This window comes from Pteropus medius, unplaced genomic scaffold (assembly GCF_902729225.1).
Source record: "Pteropus medius unplaced genomic scaffold, Ma_sr-lr_union100, whole genome shotgun sequence".
Taxonomy (NCBI): domain Eukaryota; kingdom Metazoa; phylum Chordata; class Mammalia; order Chiroptera; family Pteropodidae; genus Pteropus; species Pteropus medius.
In genome coordinates this window covers 6,840,986-6,861,088 of record NW_024344253.1, presented here as the reverse complement: position 1 = coordinate 6,861,088, position 20,103 = coordinate 6,840,986, and the positions used below count along the sequence as shown (strand labels likewise).

Here is a 20,103-nt window from a genome sequence, read left to right as displayed (position 1 = left end):
GCCAACATATTCTGAGCATGTGCCAGACATTTGTGAAGATCCTTCTGAACACAAGTTCATCCAGCTCAGTGAGCCAAGCGTAATTTCCATTTCACAGATGAGGAAAGCTGAGGCTCAGAAAGGTAAAGTAACTTGCCCAAGGTCACACAAATACAGTGGTGAAGCTGGGATTTGAGCCTAGATCTATTCAACTCCAAAGCCCCTGTCCTCAGTCACTGTGTTAATAGCAGAGGAGAAAAGGGAACCTGGAGTAGAATGGGCACCCTCTGTGAGTCCATCCACCCGTAGGATGGATGGTCCACTCCCTACCAAGGATAGCTGTAAATGCCTGTGGTGGGACAGGAAGAAGGCATCCTCACCCCTTTAAATACAGGAGGTGACCTCAGAGGCATCAAGACCCAGGGATACATTAGCATTAGCCAGTAAAGCCACCTGCCATGTAGGCATTCATCAGCATAGGGCCCAGGATATGTTTCCCCCAGCCCTGGGAAGGTTCCACAAGGGAAGCCAAGGCAGTGGTGCTAAGGGCTAAGAATGTTGTGGTCTAAGTTTCCAACCCACTCATCTGCCCCAGTAAATCAGGAGCTATCACCACAAGCACTGGGTCAGTTTGGTCCCAGGAGGCATTTGACCCAAACCAAAGTGGTGGGTGAGGCAAGACAGCCGCTGAACAACCAGGCTCAGCAACAACTCAGGAAGCCCAGAGATTGAGCAGGGCTGTTAAGTCTCTAGTGAGGTCACTGGGAAAAGGAGCCACCGGTGTGGCCATCCCTCTGCAACCACACCCCAAAAGGAGAAGCTGCCCCACAGGACCCTTAGTAAATGCTACCTGGTGATGCCATCTTTGATGTGGTAGAGCAGACATTCTGACATCAGGGGGTCTTCATTCAGGTTCACCAGGTGGGGTGTCTGTTGTGGGAAAGGAGGAGGTCACAGGAGAGATCATGAGAGCCACCCAGAGGGTGCCACAAAGAGGAAGAGAGAGGAGCTTCAGCAGACATCCTCCAGGTTCCAGCACTGCCAGCTGCTCCCACTCCCATACTTTCCCATCTTCCTTATTCCCACTTATCCCAATCACTTTCAGGACAACCTGACCCACCCTCTCTTTAGACACAAGGGGCCTATAAACTTGCCCTACTCACTACCCCCTCCCAGGTCAGCAACCCTTCCCAGGGCCCCATTTCTTCAGACGCACCTCGATCCACCCGTCTCCCTGACTGGAAACCTTAGAATCTACCTGCCCTCGCCTCTGCCTTTCCTGTATTCCCTCTGTCCCCAGGTCTCATCATTTCTTCCTTCAAAATGTATCTTGCCACTTCTGGAGAATACAAGAGGGGACGGGGTTAGGGTAGGGGCTGGTACTTCCCACCTTTTATTCCAACTTCAATTTCTTGAATTACTTTCACAATTACAATTAAAAATTAGAAAGTGTCAGTTCAATTCAAAAGCACATAAACAAATATTTGTTTCTCATAGCAGACTCCCCATTCTTCCCTGGCCACTGCCAGTCCACAGGCCTGCTTTACCACAGGCCAGGGTCACAGCAGCAGTCACCTGGTACTGTCACTGTCGAGGTCTTCCTGACTGAATCTATTCACATAGCTGGCTAATTGTTATGCTGTTCCTCACTGATAACCTAGCTTATTCCCTTCCCCAAAAGTACCTTTTCCTGACTACTACTTCTCTTGTGACACTCCCACCCTCCCCAGGCATGTAACTCTAGGCAGCATACAAGCCTTGTTCCTTCTACAACCCCACGCCACTGCTGCCAAGCCCAGGGAAGTCTTCCACCCTACCATCTGCTGCCTTGGCCCACCTTGCTGCCGGCCTCCCTAATTTCCTGCCATCTCCAGGGGTCTCCCATCTTCCTGCTTACACTACACCATGGCAGTGTCATGTTTCTCCACTCAGAACTCTCCAGCTGGCACCCCACACCTGGCTGACTTAAGCTTGCTTTTTACGTTGGTATCCTTGGTCCTCCTCCACGTCAGGGCCCCAGCCTGCCTATCCAAGCTCCTTTCCAAAGCCCCTCTCTGCCCTTCTATGCTCCCACCCAGTGGGCTTCTGAGCACTCACTCCAGAAGATGACCTCCTGCATCCCTGACCACCCCTGTGAGCTGCTACCCATTTTCCCTCGCCTGGAGCCTCCTTTCCCAGTCCCACTCCTATCCCCACCTGTCAAAATCCTTCACTTCCCTCATGGTCTGTCTCAAATGCCACTTCCTCCACGAAGCTTTTCTAAGCCTTCCAACTGAACACAAGATCCCCTGCCCCCATTCTATGAGGTACTGGGCAGGACAGAAATGACTCAAATCCAGATGCTGCTGTCCAGTCAGTAAGGAAATCAGAGTCAACTTGGGGAGATGGGACTTGGAACAGAAACATCATTACAAGTGGGAAGCCGATGCCTCATAGTAGTTTCTGATCTTTTCAGACTCTCATTTAGCTCATTCGTTGATTCACTCATTTGTTCCCAGGAGTTGAGTGCCACCATATCCTGGGTTGAGCTCACATACAAAGATGAATGAAGTGAGGCACTGTGAAAGCTCAGAAGGACCTCATGGAAAAGGCAGTATGGGAGTTGGTCTTTGAAGATGAAGATGATGTGGACATGCAGAAGGAAGATCATTCCAGGTGAAAAGGAGATTGGACAACAGCACAGAGGCAGGAAAGCACAGGGTGTAGGGAAAACAGCCTATAGTTGGGCCCCATATTTCTTTGGGGGTTCCCTGAACAGTGATCCCAAGGCTGTGTCCATGACAGATACAACGTGTATCCATGGGTCTGCCCTCCACCCAGGCACCCAACGATCGCTGCTGCCACACTTCCTCTTCTCTTGAGGAAAGTTCACATGCCTCCCAACACTACGGTGTCAAGAATGGCAAATACTGATGGGCTCTGGGAGCAGAAAGTGATCCATCCCTTGGGAGGGGGGACATGATTCAGGGCAGTGCTTTTCAAACTTTGTTCAGCCTGGAATGCTTTGTTCAAATGAAACCTTACCTAGAAGCTTAATACGTCAAGCAGATAAGCAGAGAGCTGCTTAGGCTGAGGCCGGGGATGGGAGACTCAGAGTCTGGTCCTGCCCAACCCGCCCCTCAGCCCCTATGAAGGAAGCTCCAAGCCAGGTTTGAAAATCACCTATTTAAGAAGTCCTTAGGCCCGGTGGTATGGGTCCCAGAAAGAAGGGGCTTTCCCTAAAGTTCTTGGCTCTCTCCAAGACAAACTGTAGCTTTCCCCCTAGGATCCAATTCCTGACCCCACCATTCCCAGGATGGAGCTGCCCCCACCAAACTCATTTCCCCATTTGTGAGGCCCCATTTCCCCTCTCCCTTCTGAAATACACATGCATTTTAAACATGAAAATATGTTCATCCTTACCATCTTGAGAAAATGCAAAAGGAAACTACCCAAAGACATCTTTTTAACCAATCAGATTGGCAAAGGTCAGAAAGTTGAATAGGGTGAGGGAACTCGGGCTCTCTTGTATGTTGCTCTTGGGAGTATAAAGTAGCATGGTTATAATCTTTGGAGGGCACTTTGACAAAATAGATCAAAATTTTACATAGCCACCATTTGACCTCAAATCTCCACTTCTAGGAATTTGTTCTAAGTATAACAGACCCATTTATAAGACTATATGTTGTAACATTATTTATAGTATCAAAGAATGGGAAACAACCTAAATGACCATCAGTAGGAAACTAAGTAAATTACTGAATATCTACAGCAGCAGAATATTCTGATACCTTGAAAAAGAAGGAACAGAATTCCAATACATTGTTACATGAAAAGTATGAAGTAGGCAACCACTACTATTACAAAGAGAGACAGGTGTATGTGTGTGTACATGTGTGCACACGTGGTTAACTGTATATAACCCATGCCTGTGTGTACACAGGCTACCTCCAAAAAAACACATCAAGAGCTGAGAACAGGGCTTGCCTCTGGGAGGGGAAGCTGACGGTGGGAAGGAAGGACAGTTTCTTTCCACCATACACAGCTCCCAGCACTACGTGAAGGTTCTCTCTGGTGTTTGTCACCTTTACAAGAATAATTACAAAAAAATCAAAACAACTCGCCCTCCTGTTTGTCTGGGCTTCAGGAGGTAGCATCCCTTTGCAGTGGGAGACCTCCAAAGAAGAAACACCCACCTCATCAGTTTCTCCACCACTTTCTGCCTCTAACCCTGAAACTGTGGTGGAAGCTCTTCAGGTACCAGGCACCCCAAGGTGACTGCAAGCCATAATGAGAGCCATCTGTAGCCTCTCCCTGAGATGCAAACCTCAGAAGGACCCAATGGTACTCAGCCACAAACCAGGTCCTTCAGCTCAACCTACCACCCTCCATCACCTACCCATAGCTCCCTCCCTCACTCACTGTGACTTGGGGCAAGCAAAACAAACCTCTCTCCTCTTTTCAGATCCCTGTTCTATGATCCCTGCTCGCTCAGTTTCCCAGATGGTATTGACTTTATGAAACCAGGAGAGGCCTCTTTCCAAAAATTCACCACCTCTTCCAAGCAGCCCCCATGACCCTGTCTTCTCTAATCACAGTGTATCTGACTTAGGGCCTGATTCTACTTTGCTTCCTAAGGTGGACCAGAAAGGCATGGCTAGCTCTCTGGTGGGACTGGAAGTTCCTGATTCACTCAACTAACCTCCACGTCATCCCTTAATCACTATGCACTGCCGGTATGGCTGTGCTGGCTGTCTATAGCCAGTGTCCATTCTGATTGGTCTGTCCCTATGCTGTGCTGGTTGTTAAAGACTCTGAATACCATTCTTGCCTCCAGCTGAGACTGATCACTCTTGCCATGCTTCCTTCTCTCCTTCTTTCCTCTCAGTAAAGATTTACTGAGCATCCACTACAGAACAGGCACATGACAGGTGCTGGTGTGCCCCACTCACTGACACTTCCTCATGTTTGCTTAGCCTAATGTTCTCCCTGCTCCTCTCTACCTCCAAATCCCAATGGTGTGGCCCCCACAAGCAATTACCATGGAGGTCACATCACCTTTCAGGCTCTACTTTCCAAATTGCCTTCTCCAGGAAACCAGTTTCCATCTATCTCCAGACTACTAACGCTACTATCTTTAAACCTCTCACTGCATTTACAATCAACATTCGGTGCTTACTCCTCTATTTCCTTTAGTTTTGCTTTCCCAAGTTATCTTTTCAAAAATGTATTTTTTAGCTAACATTTTAATTAGGTACCTGTGAATTATATACCACAGGTACAGACTATATAATTCAAATGACATAAAAGAGTATACGGTGAGTAAATATTTACTCCAACTAACCTCCAATCTCCTGGGTCAACTCCCTCTCTACTGGGGTAACCACTGTAACCAGTTTCTTACCAATCCAGACATAAATTCTATATGTGAACTTACATACACACGCATGTGAGATTATATTTGTAAACGCCTAGTAGCTCCTGAACTCCCCATAACAGCAGGGGCCCTGTCATCCTTCTGTGGTCCCTACAGTCCCTGGACACAGGCACTTCCTGAGCACTTGCCTCTCCAGCTGTCAGATGCAGGGAGAAAGAAGGCAGGGATGGCCAGACAACATAGAGAAGAGGTGGCAGGAGTGGGGACAGAGGTGATGGGGGGACAATTCAGAGACCTCACAGATAAGAATTAGAACTTATCACCCTCCTGTCCCCAACCCTCCTTTCTAAGCATCCAGACTCCTAGGCCTCCTTGGGCCTGTTCACCCAACCTCTCACTTACCTTCTTTGGAGAGAAGACACCCACAGTTCCCCCATCCTCTCGGACAGCCACTCCCATCTCAGCCAACAACGCTTCTCTGCAGGCCAAGGAGAAACAAATGTTAGTCTTATCATTGCTACCCATGAACTCTTGCCCTGCAGAGACTGACCTTCCCTCCCCACTCCCATGCCTTTCAGGGCTCCAGCTGTCACTCCTGCCCCTCACACCTCTCCATCCTCAGGGCTTCTGTCTTGCGTAGCTTCTCCTCCCAGGTCTCATTCAGCTCAGCTATAATCTTCTCTGTTTCCTGAAGGCACGAAATAGACAAGGATCAGGACAGTCTGAGACAAGCACCAACCATGGGGGCCACGCTGCTCCTGAGATTCCTTTTCCTCTTCAATCCTGGCTTTGGAAAACTACACTCCCATCAGACCCCAGGCCCCCAGGCCCTTAGGCTCCCAACCCTGGCCAGCTCTAGCTTCCCACCTGCAGCCTCTCCATGGCCTCCTCAGGCCCAATCTGGGGCTCGGCGTTGGGGGAGAATGATGGTTCCAGTTCCCCATTGTGTGCGGGGGGAGATGAGGGTGAAACTGGGGCAGGGGGAGACGATATAGCTGGCAGAGGACCTCCGGGACTCCCCTCATCCACCTTCAGGCCTGGGAGGTCAAAGAGGTCAAAGAAAGAGGCTAAGGAAAGATGGAGCTGATTGGAGACACAGAGAAGGCTTAAGAGAAACCAGTCTATAAGGACTTTAGAAGACATCTGGTCAACCTCCACCAAGCAGGAAGCCCTCCTACTACAGCTTTAACACATAGGCACTCAGTCTCTGATTGTTTCCCTTCCAGAGATGGAGAGCTCATTACTGAATAAGGCAGTCAGTTCTTTCCGTTGTTAGAGAGACTCGCATTCTCAGAAATGTTACATGTGCCCATTGCTTCTAGTTCTGCCCTCTGGGATTGGAGCAACTATACTGTTTTTCCTTTCACAAGCCTACTCGTCAAATGTGGGAACATAAACATCACATCTACCATATCCTTCTCTTCCCAAGAATTGACACCCTATTCCCTCCACTGTGCTCCTCAGCATCCTAACTGTCCTCAAAGGGATGGATCCCAATACTGAACAGGGAGTACACACCTGACACAGTCAATAGATTCCACATCCTCTAAAACAGACTCCGTTTTGTATTAGTGAGGCTGAGCATTATGTTTTAGAACCCATTCCACTATTAACTGTTTTTAAGCTTACAGTCAACTAAACCCCTAACATTTTATGAGAATTTCTGTCGAGGTATAATAAACCCCTTCTCCGTATTGGTATCCATGTCAATGAGAATATGAAGGGCTTCATGGTCAGTGGTTCCTCTCTGGCACCAGGACTGGACAAAGGCAGATGAGGAGGACTGAGACAGGCTGTCCCTCCTCTGGAGCCCTACCTCCGAGAGCAGAGGCTGAGAGCCCCTGAGCCACCAGCAATTCCCGTAGCCGAGCCACTTCCTCCTGTAGCTCTCGGATCAGACGAGCATTAGGATCTTCGTTGATGATGGCATTGCAGCGGATCTGCTTAGTACGGTCGGCATACCTGGGTGAGGAGGATCGGGATTGGTGAGGCCCAAACACGGGTGATCCTGGTCTGCTGCCTATTTCTCTCTCTCTATCCCAGGTTTTAAAATATTGGGGTACAGCTAAGGATCAACCTTGTCTCACGGGCAGGTTCTGAGCTACCAGCCTCTGAAGTCCCCTGGCACTTTTCATGTGCTGCCCCACCCTGCCAGAGACCCACCTGAGGGTGCTAAGAGTCTCCTCGTAATTGATGTCCGCAGGGCTCAAAGCTGCAATCATCGCTGTGCGTGAGTTCCCACCTATGTATGGAGATGAGAAGAAAGCTTGAGTTAGGCTGGGTCTTAAGAAAAGTCAGATTGGGTCGGACGGTGGGGGGTCCAGGTAGGGGTCTGAAAGGTCATTTTCCAATACAGGAGGGAAGCTAAGAGTTGTGGAGCTAACCATGAAATCCAGTAGTCAGAGGGAGCATGGGTGAGGTCAGGGAGACATCAGACATCTGTGGGATATTGAGAGATCAGTGGGAGGAAGACAAAGTCAGTAGTGGGTGTGGAGTCAGAGAGGGGTTATGGGTAGCCAGTTCGGTGAGGCTCCTGGCTTGGCAGGCAGGATGTAGCCTTGATCTCAGCATCAGGACATCTTCGAATCATGTTCCTCAGGTCAGGGGAAAGTCAATGATACAACTGAGATTCTAGGGATGGTAAGGGGATTTGTCTGACTTATCAAGGTGGGTTAGTAGGATAGTGGCAGGGTTGGCAAAGAGAGAGAAAAAGAGGGGAGCCCCTCACCCAAATTCTCCTTGAGCAGCCAGGTGAGCACAGAGTCCCTGTAAGGGATAAAATCCGACTTCCGCTTCTTTGATTGCTAGGGGATGGAAGCGGTAAGGGGTCAGAGTGGGCCACCCCATGTCTCCTTTCCCAGAGCCTCTTATCTTCCCACCACAAGGTCTTACCATATCCGCAAGGGCAGAGATCACCTTCCCTAGAGTAGTCAAGGACTTATTGATGTTGGCACCTTCCTGGAAAAGGATGAGGAATGTGGGCAATGAGGCTCTACTCTCCCTCTCCAATCCACTTCCCCTTCCTTTCACCACAGCCAGAGTCTCAGGTTAGGGTTAGAGACCACTGCACATAGCCCCCAACACTGCCCCTTTCCATCTCTTCTAAGCCTCCTCACCTTCAAGCGCATGCCCCGGGCCCCTGAAGAGTCAGCCCGCTCACTCCCAGCAAGGTCCACCAAACTGATCTTACTAACCTGGGTCAGAAGAAAGAGGCAGGACGTGACTGGGGTCAGTGGGTTTGGGCAGACAAATCAGTGGAACAACCAGCAAGGGAATTGGGCAGTTGTCAAGGGATGGAGAAAGCCAGGAAGAAAAAAGAGAAGAGGACAGGAGGAAATGGAATTTGTGAAGACAACAAAGAGGGGCTGGCTGGGTAGTCATCCATTGCTTCATTTATTCGTTTATAGATATTTACATGCCCACTGTGTACCAAGACAAAGGACACAATGAGATTCAAGCCTTGCCCTGAGAAATCTAGTAAGAAGGACACACAAACAAACAGAAGATGGTATCACTGATCTGACAGGGGAAGGAGAGAGGGATATGGAAGCCTCACAAAGGCACTTGAACCAAGTGTGGGCAGGGAGGAGGATGCAAGGCCCTTTCATGACATCATCGTCTCTGTTAACAGGTGTGGGGGGGTGTCCTACCTTCTCTGAGTCCAGCCCAGTGAGCTGGTCATGGCAGCGCTGTGTGAAGACAATAGTGAAGACGGCATGGGAACGGCTACTGGTCTCATTCATGTTGGTGGCAGCCACAGTCCTGGGGGAAAGGGAGTGGTCACTGGGTCATGCCTCTCATCTTCCTAATCCTGGCTCCCTTTCCCTCCACTCTGTCGGCCAGCCTCACCGCGCCTTATTTCCACAGTCCATAAGGTCAGCAATGTCTGCGTAGGAGGTCACAGCCAATTTAGACAGGTCCTGCACGTAGGGGCCCAGGATGGGGTGCTCCCGGACCCGCAAAGAACCCCGACTCTTGGGGTTCAAGAGGTCTCGTACCCGCTCACAATAGATCTCCATATAGCTTACCTGAGTGGAAGAAGCAAAGAAGTAACAAGATAGAAAATACTGATGATGAAACTTAATCTACACTCCACTAAGTATGATACAGGTGATTGCAGCTAATGTACTAGACGCCAGGCATGGTGTTAAGCACTTTACATATGAGAGCTCACTGACCCTTCCAACAACCCTAGGACAGGGATCCCATCATTACTATTTCACTAATAAACATACTCAGTAGCTGAGAGATGAAATCATTTGCCCAAAGCTACAGTTAATAACTGGTAGAGTGGATCCCAAGCTGTCTGATTCTGCAAACTGTCCTTGATCTTAATCATTCTGCTCTCCCCGTCCCTACCCAAAAACACTGTACCTCTTCCCCATACTCCACCTAGAGATGGACTTACCTCCACAGAATAGGAAAGCTGAGAGCTCTGATTCTTACTAACACGAGAGAAGAGGTCCTCGCAGAGCTAAAGGGGACACGGAGAAGCTGCTGTTCATAGTGTATCTGTGGCACCCAGCACCAGGGTAGGCCCTGTCCCAAATGGTCCTGTTGAACCCTAACCTCAGCCCTGAGGAAGGGGTCATTCCCATTTTACAGAAGAGACAGCAACCTCAGAGAGGTTCACACTTGCCCAGGGTCACATTCTTGTATTCAGTGAGCCAGGAAGCAAACCCAAGCATCTCAACTCCAGAGCCTGTGTGCATTGCCACTACGCTGCACAGCTAGGAAGAATTATAGCCAACTCTCAGTTATTCACAACTGGCTTCTATAATCACCACCTTAGCTATAGTACACAAGCCTGGGGAAGTACACTCACAAGTGATTATGAGACGAAGTAAGTAGTAAGTGGTAGAAGCAATGTTCAAAGCCATAGAACCAAGGTTTAAAGCCAGGGATCTCTGATACCAAAGCTTTGGCTCTTCTCATTGAGCCTTGTTGCTTCTGATGGGGGCAAAGACTCTCTCCCCAAAGGGATCTGGATGTCTAGGTTGCAGCCAACCCCTATCCCACATCACATTCCTTGTCACCAAGGGCCTCAGAGAGCCAGCTCTCTGCTCCACAATCCATAGACTCCCTGGCCTATGAGCAGCTAATGATGCCTCTGCCCTGGTTGCCCTGCCAGGTCCCAGTGTGTACCTGGGGCACAATGCCTTGCTGCCCTGGCTCCTGTCGCCCCATCATAGTGTAGGATTTCCCAGCCCCGGTCTGTCCATAGGCAAAAATGCACACGTTGTAGCCTTCAAAAGCATGGAGGAGCATCTCTTCTCCAATGTCCCGATATACCTGTTCCTGAGATGCAAACTGGGGGTCCTCGGCCTGGGTGAAAAGGGGGTAGAGAAAAACAGCAGGAGCCCTAGATGGCTTTGTCCTTAGTGTCTAGGTCTCAGGAGTCTTTCCCCCATTGTCAGTGATTACCCATAGATCCTGTGTGTCCTCCCACCCCCTCACAGTCCTAATCATCCCTGAGGGTCTTATCCAGTCTCCTGCTGATCCTTACTAGCCCACAGGTCGTCTCTCCCCCATCCTGGTCCCAATAACAACCTAAAGGTCCTGCCCACCCCAGTTCCAACAAATCCTCTAGAGGTCCTATTTCCCAGCAGTGCCCTGTCCCAGGACCTAAATCCCCTACCCCTCATTGCTTATCTCTTTCCCAGACCAACAAACCTCACCGAAGTATGTGACCAGTAGGAGTAGTCGAAAGTGAAGCTTTTAGGGGCATCCTTGCTCTGTTTGGGATTGATGATGGCTGAGGGAGAAGGAGAGGGCAAAGGAAGGCAGGCCAAATTCAGGTACTCCCTCTCCCACTAACCTCTGCCCACTACCCACAAGCCCCAAATCCAGGCATCCCACTCCCCTCCTCTGTTCTAGTTCATCTCTCCCTTTTAATACTCCCCACCCCCTCCTGCCACCAAAGCTAATTTTGGCTTCCTAGGATCCGCCCCCCACTGGGCTGCCTCCTTGGATTGGGCAATGGAAGGCTCCAGGCCAACATTCCCCCTCCCAGGGACTGGGAGCACAGAAAGGCCAGCCTACCCCAACCCCCGCCCTTACATCTAGCACCTGCTCTGTGCCCGGCACAGCCCTCCTCTTGATTCAGCCCAGCAAGACTGGCCTGTGTGGTGGACCTGGCCGGCCTAGCCTGTGCCCAGCCAGGCCCTTGGGACTCACTCACAGGTTGTGCTGCCCTGCATGCTGACCACACATTTGGCATCCTGGCTGGTCTCACGGGTGTTGAAGGGCCGAACCCTCACTGCCACTTTCACTGAGGCACCAGCCATGGCTCCAGATACTCCCACCCTCCTCAGCTGGAGGACAGAGACACAAGAGGTTAGAGCTGCTGGGGAGATCCAGACATTGCCTCCCAGCTTCTCCCAGGAAACAGTCTTTCCACCCCATTTCCTCAGCTACCCAGCCCCTCAAGAGCCCAGTTCCTAGTTCCCTGGCCTTCCTTCCCAATGTCACTCTCCTCAGTGACTCCCAAAGGTGTTCCTGTCTCTCTCTCTCTCTAGCCATATCGCAGGGGGACCTGACCTATTACCCCAGAGTTACCTGTCGTCCTGGCCCCAGACCAGGGGGGCTGTATCAGTTCTGGCTGCCACCGGCCCTCGTAGGGGGAGCCCCATCCTACACTTGGGGCCTGGCCACACCAGCTGGGGCTGTAGGGGAAACCCTGGTTGTGGGGGAAGAGTGGTTAGGAAGCACCTATGGTTCCAGAGGTGTGTCTGGGGTTCTGAGGTTAGAGGACAAGGGTAGGGGGCAATGTTAAGAAAAGTAAGGATAGCTGTCCCTTTGGAGTGGCCATATGCAATGTGAATCCAAGGGCAGAGACAGTGATATTTTTATTCCTCATCGCTCACAAGTGTACTTAACGTCAGATAGAGAAGGGAAAGAGAGGCTGGACAGAGGGCAATTCAGAGAAAGAGACTCATGGGCAGACACACTGAGGGTGGTGAAAGAGGGGAGAGGAGGGGCAGAATATCACAGACACCAAGAAAAGGAGACACAAGAGAGGTCATGCTATGAAGGAAATAATGGGAGTAAGGAGGGAGAGATTCAGAGGCTAGCAAACACAAACAGATAGGGAGGAGAGCTCCTGGGCAAGAGCACAAACTGGGAGCCCAGAAGAAAAACAAGAGGAGAGAAAATTCCAAACATAAAACCCACCCTAAAATTCCCCCTCAGGGTCAGCCAGGGAGAAGTAGCAACTAGCTCCCACCTAGGGCCCACAACCTCCACAGAAGCAAGTATTGCCAATGGGCAAAGTCCAAGGGCTGGAGGTACAGGCCAGGACTGGGATCCACAGGGCAGGCCTGTAGCCCCAAACCCCTTGCCCAGCCCCCAGCACTTCCTCCTCAGGATCCAGGACAATGGGCAGGGGAGGGTGGGGTCATCCTGCATACATCAACCCCAGGCCTCCTCTGTTGAGGGAGCCAGAATACCTGTCTTTATGGGGAGGGGAAGGTAGCACTGGGGTCTGTCTGCCAGAAAAGGGAGAGAAGGGAAAGGAAGCAGGCGGGTTCCAGTCCTAGCCTGGGGCTGGTGCTATGGCGTCCACTGCCCTAGGGAAGGTGCCAGGCTGGAGCCAAGGAATGTGGGTGATCAGGTGCCCACACCCTAGGAGAAGAGGCTGAGCAGCCCACACCCACAGACAGCAGGGTGGAGAGTTGTGAAGAGAGATCAGGGATGCTGGGCCCCCTTCTGTGGTCCCAAAGGACCTCAACTCCCTGTCTTGCTGGGTCTCACCTCACCAGCTTTCCTGGCCAGGGCGGGGGAGTGAGAGGGCTGGTCTGTCCCTGGACAGGAAGGGAGTAGCTGAAATCAGAGGCTTTCTCAGGAAGAACAACCGTGACCCCCAGACCCTGACCAAGAGAGAGAAGGGACACTGGTGGGGACACGCAATGGTGATGCCATAGCGGCTAATGGGTGGGGAATGGGGTGGCAGAGCTGGGGTATAGCAAGGTAATACGTATAGAGGTCTACCGGTACAGCGTAAAGGAGCACTGGCGTACAGGCAGGAATCACACTTGGGGTAAGGCCGACCCACCCAAAAGGAGGCCTCTGGCCACCTGCACCTTGCCCGCCCAGCAGTTCTCACACAGGCCCGCGACCCGGCCTTTCTGGGAAGCCATGCGGACCCTGTCCTCCCGTCCAGCCAATCGACGGCCGCCCGGGGCCTGGCACCTCTCTGCGCCTCAGCGGGACAAACAGCACATGATCCTGGCTCTCGCGGCCAGCCGGCCCCCGCCAGGTCCTGCAAACCTGGACCCCGGCTCCCCGCCCCCCAGCCGGGCACATTCCTCCGCGGGCGTCCCCTCCCTCACCCCCCTCTTCCCCAGCTCTCACCTCGTCGCAGCAGGGCTCCCGGAGTGGCTCTGAAGAGTGCAAAGGGACAAACTTTCCGGGAAGCGTGAGACGGGAGCAGGGGAGATCGGGGGCCCGTTCGGGGCTGCCCCCGCCCCTCGCCGGGTCCCCGGGCGGCGGGCGGCAGACTCGCGCCCCGGGGGCGGCAGCAGTAGCGGCGCCAGCGGCCGGCGCCCGCCCGGGCAGCGCGAGCTGGGGCGGGAGCGAGGGGCGGGGGACTGGCGGGCGCGCGCACGCGGACGAGCGGGCGCGCGCCGTGCCTAGAAGGGCTCGGGAGCGGCCCGGACTACTGTTAAAACGGCAATGCCCTCGGGGCTGTGGGGCCCACTGGGCAGGGATGGGAAAACCAAGTTGCGGACGCAGAAGGGCGAGGAGGATGCCAGGATTCAGGAGGGTTACTGGCGCCTTAAGATCCGGGAAAGGTGAGGGCGGGCCCCATAGGGGACCCAGGCCCCGGACGCGCGCACGTCGCCGCCGTCGGAGGCGCGCCCAGGGAGGCGGAGCCGCTCGTTGTGCCCCGCCCAGGAGGTGGCTCCCCAATGGCCCCGCCCCCGGGCGCGCGGTGCAGGCCGGCTCCTCCCTCGATCCAGTCACTTCGCTCCTCCTCCCCGCCCGCCCGGTCGTTCGAGAATTCGCCGCTCAGCTGCCTCAGGTGCTGTGGCCAAGTGCGGTTCGCGGCGGCACAGCTGGGCACAATGTCCCTGCTTGGCCCTTAAGTTCGGCAGTCCTGGCAAGCTTAGCCGCCGCCTCAGCCCAGGCCGCCTTTTCAGGCCCGGGCCGTCTCCTCAGGCCTGGGTGCCCTCTCAGGCCCAGGCCACCCCTCCCCACCCAGCCTGGCCCCCTCCCAACCCAGACTGTCCCTTTAGGCATGGGCCCACCACCTGGGAGCCACATCCATTCCTCAGGCCTCCAATTTTATCCCTAGGCTTGGCTGATTCTGAAAGCCTGGCGATGCCCCCAGTCCACCTACCCCCCTTAAATGAAGCCACACCCTAAGGTCTGGCCCTTCCCTCCTGGCAAGACTAACCTGCCCCTACCCCTATCCCCTTCCCACTCCTCCCAGCTCAGCCTGACTCCTCAGGTCCTCATCTGCCTTGTCAGACACAGGTTGCCCTCCAAGGCCTTGGCTACCTGCTAGGTCAACTGTTGAGTACTCCAGCTAGCTTCCTTAAGCCCCATCTTATCTCTTAGATCTAGGTCACCCACTTAAACCCAACTGCCTGAGATCTGGATGCCTCTCAGCTCCCAACTGCCCCATGAGTTATTTACCCCCTCCAGCTCAGGACATCCCATTTAGGCCTCTCTTATCTTTTCAACCCAACTCTATCACATCAGCCACCTCAGCCCTAAATACGCCTCTCCTTTATTTTTTACCTCAACTAACTGCTTTCTCAGCCCATTCTTAGTTGCCCTTGGATAAAGTTTCCAATTGGCCTTTTCTATCATTTATACTTCCTACAGGCACTCTTCTAACTAGCATTCTTAGCTGCTTTTTCTGCCCATCTATACTGGCTTTCAGGTCATATTTGGCTTCCTCTAGTTCTAGCTCTGTACAATTGATCTCTGCTCACCTTCTTTATCTATAGACATTCCCAAATGCCCCCTCCTTTTCTGTCACCAATTGACTACTCTGTCCACACTTTCATTAACTCCTCATACCTGATTTTTTTTTACCACCCCCAATTCTCTTACTGTTCCCAACCACCACTTCTATACCACTACACCAAATATCTGTGCCCTATCTAGTTTCCATCTGTCATCCTTTTTCATTTCATCATCTTGTATTGCCAATTAAGTCACTTAACTGTCATCTGTAAATTTCACTTACTCTATACATATGGCTTCAGAAAATTTATTTGCTGTATCTTTTATCACATCTATATTTCCTAGGCTCTCCTTCTTCAATCTGTATATTCAACTAATAGAAATGTCCAGCACTAGAAATACTTTTTAAGCTCTTTCCTTTTGCAGGACCCATATATCCCCTTTCCAATTTCTAGGTCTGCTACTGGTCTCATCCCTACATCTATTACATGTTCATTCCATACATGAGTGAATGATTCATTTTCTATTATCCTCCCAGCACCAATGAGGAGAATCAGTCCAACCACCCAGCCCAGTCCAGTCATGCAGGTACAGGAAGATGGAGACAACTTCATCCCCTTTGCCAAGTGAGTCATCCCCACCCAGTGGGGAGAATGGGGACAGGATGGAGGGAAGATTGCATGCCTGGGTTCTTTCCGAAGAAGAGTAGGAAATAAGGAACAAGAAGCTTAGTGCCTGGGCTCGGGGATTGATGATTCATTAATTTATTCAACAAATAGTTTTTGAGCACTGCACTGCTCTAGGCACTATATTAGGCACCAGATTCAGCAATTAGAAAGATAGGAGTCCTGGTCATAGAGCTTAATTCTAGAGGGGGGAGATAGAACGTGCAAACATATAAATATAATATCATCTAGTGATAATTACCATGAAAAATAGAATGTCTTAGAGACACAAGTTTAGATAAGGTGATTGTGAAAGACTATTTGAAGAGTAGGCAAATCAACTTAATTTTAAAAAAAAAATTTGAATTGAGATCTGAAAAATGAGGAGGGGCCAGTCTGATAAAAACCAAGGGAGAAAAGAAGGAATGGTAGGTTTTAAAAAGTCCCAATAAAGAAACAGGCTTGTTATCTTCTAGAACCAGGAAGCAGGCCAGTGTAACTGAAACTTAGGGATCAAGGGAAATGTGGAGAGTAAAGTCATACAGTTAGGCAGAGGACTTTATAGGCTATTTAAAAGAGTTTGGACTTTATTCTAAGGACAGTAGAAATCACCGGAAGATTTTAAGTAGGGGAATAACATGAGCACACTGCGTTTTTTTTTCTTCAATTTTTTTATTATGGAAAATTTCAAACAATTACAGAAGTAGAGAAAGTAGTAATCATGAACCTGGTGTACCCTTTTCAGTCAGCTTCAATAATTATCATTATACGGATCTTTTTATCTGTACACCCAGCTTCCTACTCCTCAGATTATTTTAAAGTAAATCTCAAACCATATATGATTTCACATGATCATTTTTAAAAAATTATTCACACTGCTCTGTGCAGAATAGTTTGTAGGGGATTAGAATGGAAGCAGGGAGAGGAGAAGGAGGCCATTACAATAGTCTAGGCAATGGGAGGTGAGCTGGAATATGGTGGTGGGAGTGGAAATGGTGAGGAGTGGTCAAATTTGGATATATTTTAAATGTAGGACAGGACTTGCTGATAGATTAGATATGAGAAGTGAGAGAATATGATGTATACCAGGTTTTTGGCTCTAGCAACTGGGCTTTGGGGTGCCTTTCTGCAAGATGGGACAGGCTAGGGAGATGCTGAGAGGGCAGTTGGAACCTGCAAGTCTGGAGTCCAGAGGAGGAGCCAAGACTGGGAATATAGATTTAGGAGTCATCATCACATTGGTGGTATTTAAAGTCATGGGCCTAAGTAAGATCACCTAAGGAGAGATGGAGATGGAGAAGATAAAAGGCCCATGTCTAAGCCCTAGGACACTATCCTTCTAGAGATTAGGAAGCAGTCATCATTCAATCTGCAGGCTTTGGAAGTGATGAGCACTGTTCTCAAACAGCTCTGTACATCCTCACTACCTATAAGAATATTAGTCTTTCTGAGATGGGGAGACAAAGCAGGCATAAACAGAGGTTCTACTGTCCTGGATCCTTGCATTGACCAAAAGGAACCTGTCTGTCACATCACCTGAGTATCTGGGGCCTTCCTCTTTAACAGCCCTGCTTGCTAAATATGATGTTCCCTGGTTGTAGGGCATAGAAGCTTGAGATTCATTAAGATCTGAGGCTCAAACAATTGCCAATCTCCACCCTCACTCCAGCTCCAATCTCATTTCAAATCAGAGGCCTTATCACCTTAGCTAAAATGGATAAGGGAGGACATGGCCTAAAGGAGCCTGGGCAGCTGTATGGTCCCACTGAAAGGGCCTCTGAATCCCTGTAGATGCTGTAAGGAAAGAGCCAAACCCAAGCCTACCTTGTCCTCACCTCAGGTGTTCCAGCGTGGTAAGCCGATCTCCATCCCCAAGCTTGCCTTCCAAGAGCCTCGGACTGACACCCCAGCGTTATGGAGACCTCTTCTGGGAGAACCTTAATCAAAGGCCCAGGTAGGTAGAAATGGGGAAAACAGGGACTATTTGGAGATATGAAGGCAAGGCAATACAATTTTAAACAACCATAAAGCCTTATGCCCTAGTCTGAGGATAACTGCCCCACTGGCTGATGGACATTGTAGCTCCTAATGCCAGATAGATAGGTGGTTGGGAGAGGTCATTAGAGAAACAATATGGATGGAGGTGTCCTCTCTACACTTAGTCGGTTTTTGTGTTTCACAGTCCCACCTGGATGGAGGAACAGTACATCCCACCCTTGCTGGTATGACAAGCTTTCTGCCCTTCAATACTTCTCAGTTAAAATTGCACCCACTGCTATCCTATACCCAGCTCTCCTTATTACCCCTCCCCTCTAATGTCCCCTAACCAGTGCACTGACCAGGCCCTCTTTTCCATGAATCAATCATCATATTTTCTAGATCACAGCTATTTTTGCAATCTGGGCTTACTAAAACCCCTGACTCCCTATTTCAGTTCAAGCTCCCCTGAGAGCCAGTTCTGCCCTCTAGTTCCTTTTCCCCATTCTCTGGCACTAGAGGGAGGGCTTTTCTCTCCTAGGGCATGACCCCTTAAATATTATAAATCGAGCCCATCTCCATCGTAGCTGAGTCCTTCCCATGAGACTCTCCCATCACTGAGAGGTACTGGTTGTTCCCAGCCTGGCGTGTACCCACCTCAGGGGCTCCCACCCCCTGAAATGCTTTGCAGAAGAAAGAGGAGGAGGCCACATTTGGCAGGAATGCAGCAGGGATCTGGGTGCATCCCAGCCCGAGTAAGAGCTGTTAGTTACCACCTGGAAGATCTAAGGAGGCGACAGAGAATCATCAATGAGTAAGGAGAGTCATCTGGGTTCTGGGAGCCAAGCAGAGTGTGGGGGCAGAATGGTTTGAACTAAGGAAGGGGTGGAGAGTTTTGAGAGAATTGTTGGTTGTTTGGAAATGAATCATGGACTTGGTGAAATTGAAGCAGAATTCCATAATGTGGAAAGGAGGGAACTGAGGGATGGAGGGCGAGCCACATGAGCTGGGAGTGGAAACTGGATCACTGAAGAAAGCACTCCATAGAACTGGAGGACAGTGGGAAGCTAGAGATCACCTCTGAGTCCTTGAATTAAAAATACTTTAGTCTGAGAGGAGCAAAAAGTTGGGAGTGGAGAGTTGGAAGTCAAATGACAACACCCCTGGGTCCCAGCAGGACGTACGTTAGGGCAGAAAGGTGACTGGAAGACTGGCCTCCAGGAACCTCTTTCCTAAGCCCAAAGTCTCCACAGGCTAAAGAAGGCCCAGTGGGGCAGCTCTGGGGCTGCATCTGAGCCCCTGGTGTCTGATGCAGTGGGCTGTGGATTCCCCAGCAATACTGAATATCCTGGTCTAGAAGAAGAGAAGGCAACCTATCCACAGGCAGAGGACCACTTTCTCTCTCTCCGCAGGGCCCAGGTATGTTTGGAGAGGAACTCAGTGGGGTGGTGGAAGGTGATGTGGATGCTTGGTCTTGCATAGAGAGACAGCAGTAGCCAGAGCCAGGTTGGATAGCTCAATTTGAGGGGAACAAAAATAAAGTAGGTGAGAGAGCCAGAGACTTGGGGGTACCCAGGTTTGGGCACTAGAAAATCTGGACAGAGACATTTTTCTTTCATTCTTTTTTCAATTTCTCTCACCTTTACAGCTGCTTTGGTCTCCTTGGAGTCCCGCGGGCCAGGAAGGACCTTGTCTCTCCAGGCAGCTGAGCTCTCTGCCCCACTGCAGCACTGTCACAATCAGTAGGAACCCCCTTTACAGTCCCTGGGGGATGGAAATGCAGTCTGAGGAGTAAGGAAAAACCATCTATGCCCAATATGCTAGCGCTGCCTCAGGGATCCAAACCTTCTCGCCGCTGGAATTGCCCCCATTTCTGGCATCAAGGCATTTCCCTTTCCTTAGCCTCCCCTAGGCACTAACAGCCCTCTTGGCCCCCCATCTCAACCCACCCCTCTCATAGGAACACCACAGGCCCGTTGCCACCCAGGTCCCGCTCCCTGGCACTGTGTTCTTTTCTCTGTTTTGTCATTAAAAAGCAAACAAGTTGACCCCAGAGTTGTCTTTCTTTCCGGGAAGCAGTGAAGAGGCTCATGGGGAAGACCCAGCTACAATGAAGTCGGGCCGGGTCCACAAAATTCAAGGGGTCATGTCCCAGGCGAGAAAAGTCCTGCCCGCAGTCCACCGTTTGTCTCCCACCACTGGACGGCGACC

The 20,103-nt window shown here is 50.8% G+C and overlaps 2 protein-coding genes across 4 annotated transcripts in view; one reads left to right on the top strand and one right to left on the bottom strand.

Moving 5' to 3' along the window:
- The window catches only part of KIF1C (kinesin family member 1C), a 21,853-nt gene extending 7,956 nt beyond the window's left edge, over positions 1-13,897 (bottom strand). Inside the window, 16 exon segments of the mRNA XM_039869647.1 lie at positions 830-909; positions 5,738-5,813; positions 5,944-6,023; positions 6,203-6,372; positions 7,152-7,297; positions 7,499-7,577; positions 8,064-8,139; positions 8,228-8,293; positions 8,452-8,529; positions 8,986-9,097; positions 9,185-9,363; positions 9,744-9,809; positions 10,481-10,660; positions 11,014-11,090; positions 11,517-11,649; positions 13,688-13,897. Of these exon segments, the coding sequence (XP_039725581.1) occupies positions 830-909; positions 5,738-5,813; positions 5,944-6,023; positions 6,203-6,372; positions 7,152-7,297; positions 7,499-7,577; positions 8,064-8,139; positions 8,228-8,293; positions 8,452-8,529; positions 8,986-9,097; positions 9,185-9,363; positions 9,744-9,809; positions 10,481-10,660; positions 11,014-11,090; positions 11,517-11,622 (1,571 nt within the window). The 5' untranslated portion in view covers positions 11,623-11,649; positions 13,688-13,897.
- On the top strand, positions 13,111-19,940 carry INCA1 (inhibitor of CDK, cyclin A1 interacting protein 1). Of its 3 annotated transcripts, none has more exons than XM_039869667.1 (7): positions 13,111-13,373; positions 15,789-15,876; positions 17,756-17,869; positions 18,098-18,137; positions 18,534-18,706; positions 19,146-19,311; positions 19,541-19,940. In XM_039869667.1, the coding sequence occupies exons 2-7, from the start codon at positions 15,794-15,796 to the stop codon at positions 19,685-19,687; spliced, it is 723 nt and encodes a 240-aa protein (XP_039725601.1). In that variant the 5' UTR covers positions 13,111-13,373; positions 15,789-15,793; the 3' UTR covers positions 19,688-19,940. The 3 variants fall into 3 exon arrangements, with proteins under 3 accessions (XP_039725601.1, XP_039725598.1, XP_039725599.1); XM_039869664.1 differs by lacking the exon at positions 13,111-13,373 and adding an exon at positions 13,916-14,127; XM_039869665.1 differs by lacking the exon at positions 13,111-13,373 and adding an exon at positions 13,938-14,357.
- The last annotated feature ends 163 nt before the right edge of the window (positions 19,941-20,103 follow it).

Bases quoted from the DNA above. Each gene is read 5' to 3' on its own strand.
- INCA1 (XM_039869664.1), top strand. From the start codon at position 14,043: ATGGGAAAACCAAGTTGCGGACGCAGAAGGGCGAGGAGGATGCCAGGA. The intron at 14,128-15,788 runs GTGAGGGCGGGC...TTATCCTCCCAG, and splicing joins CGCCTTAAGATCCGGGAAAG to CACCAATGAGGAGAATCAGT. The intron at 18,138-18,533 runs GTATGACAAGCT...GGTTGTTCCCAG, and splicing joins AGTACATCCCACCCTTGCTG to CCTGGCGTGTACCCACCTCA.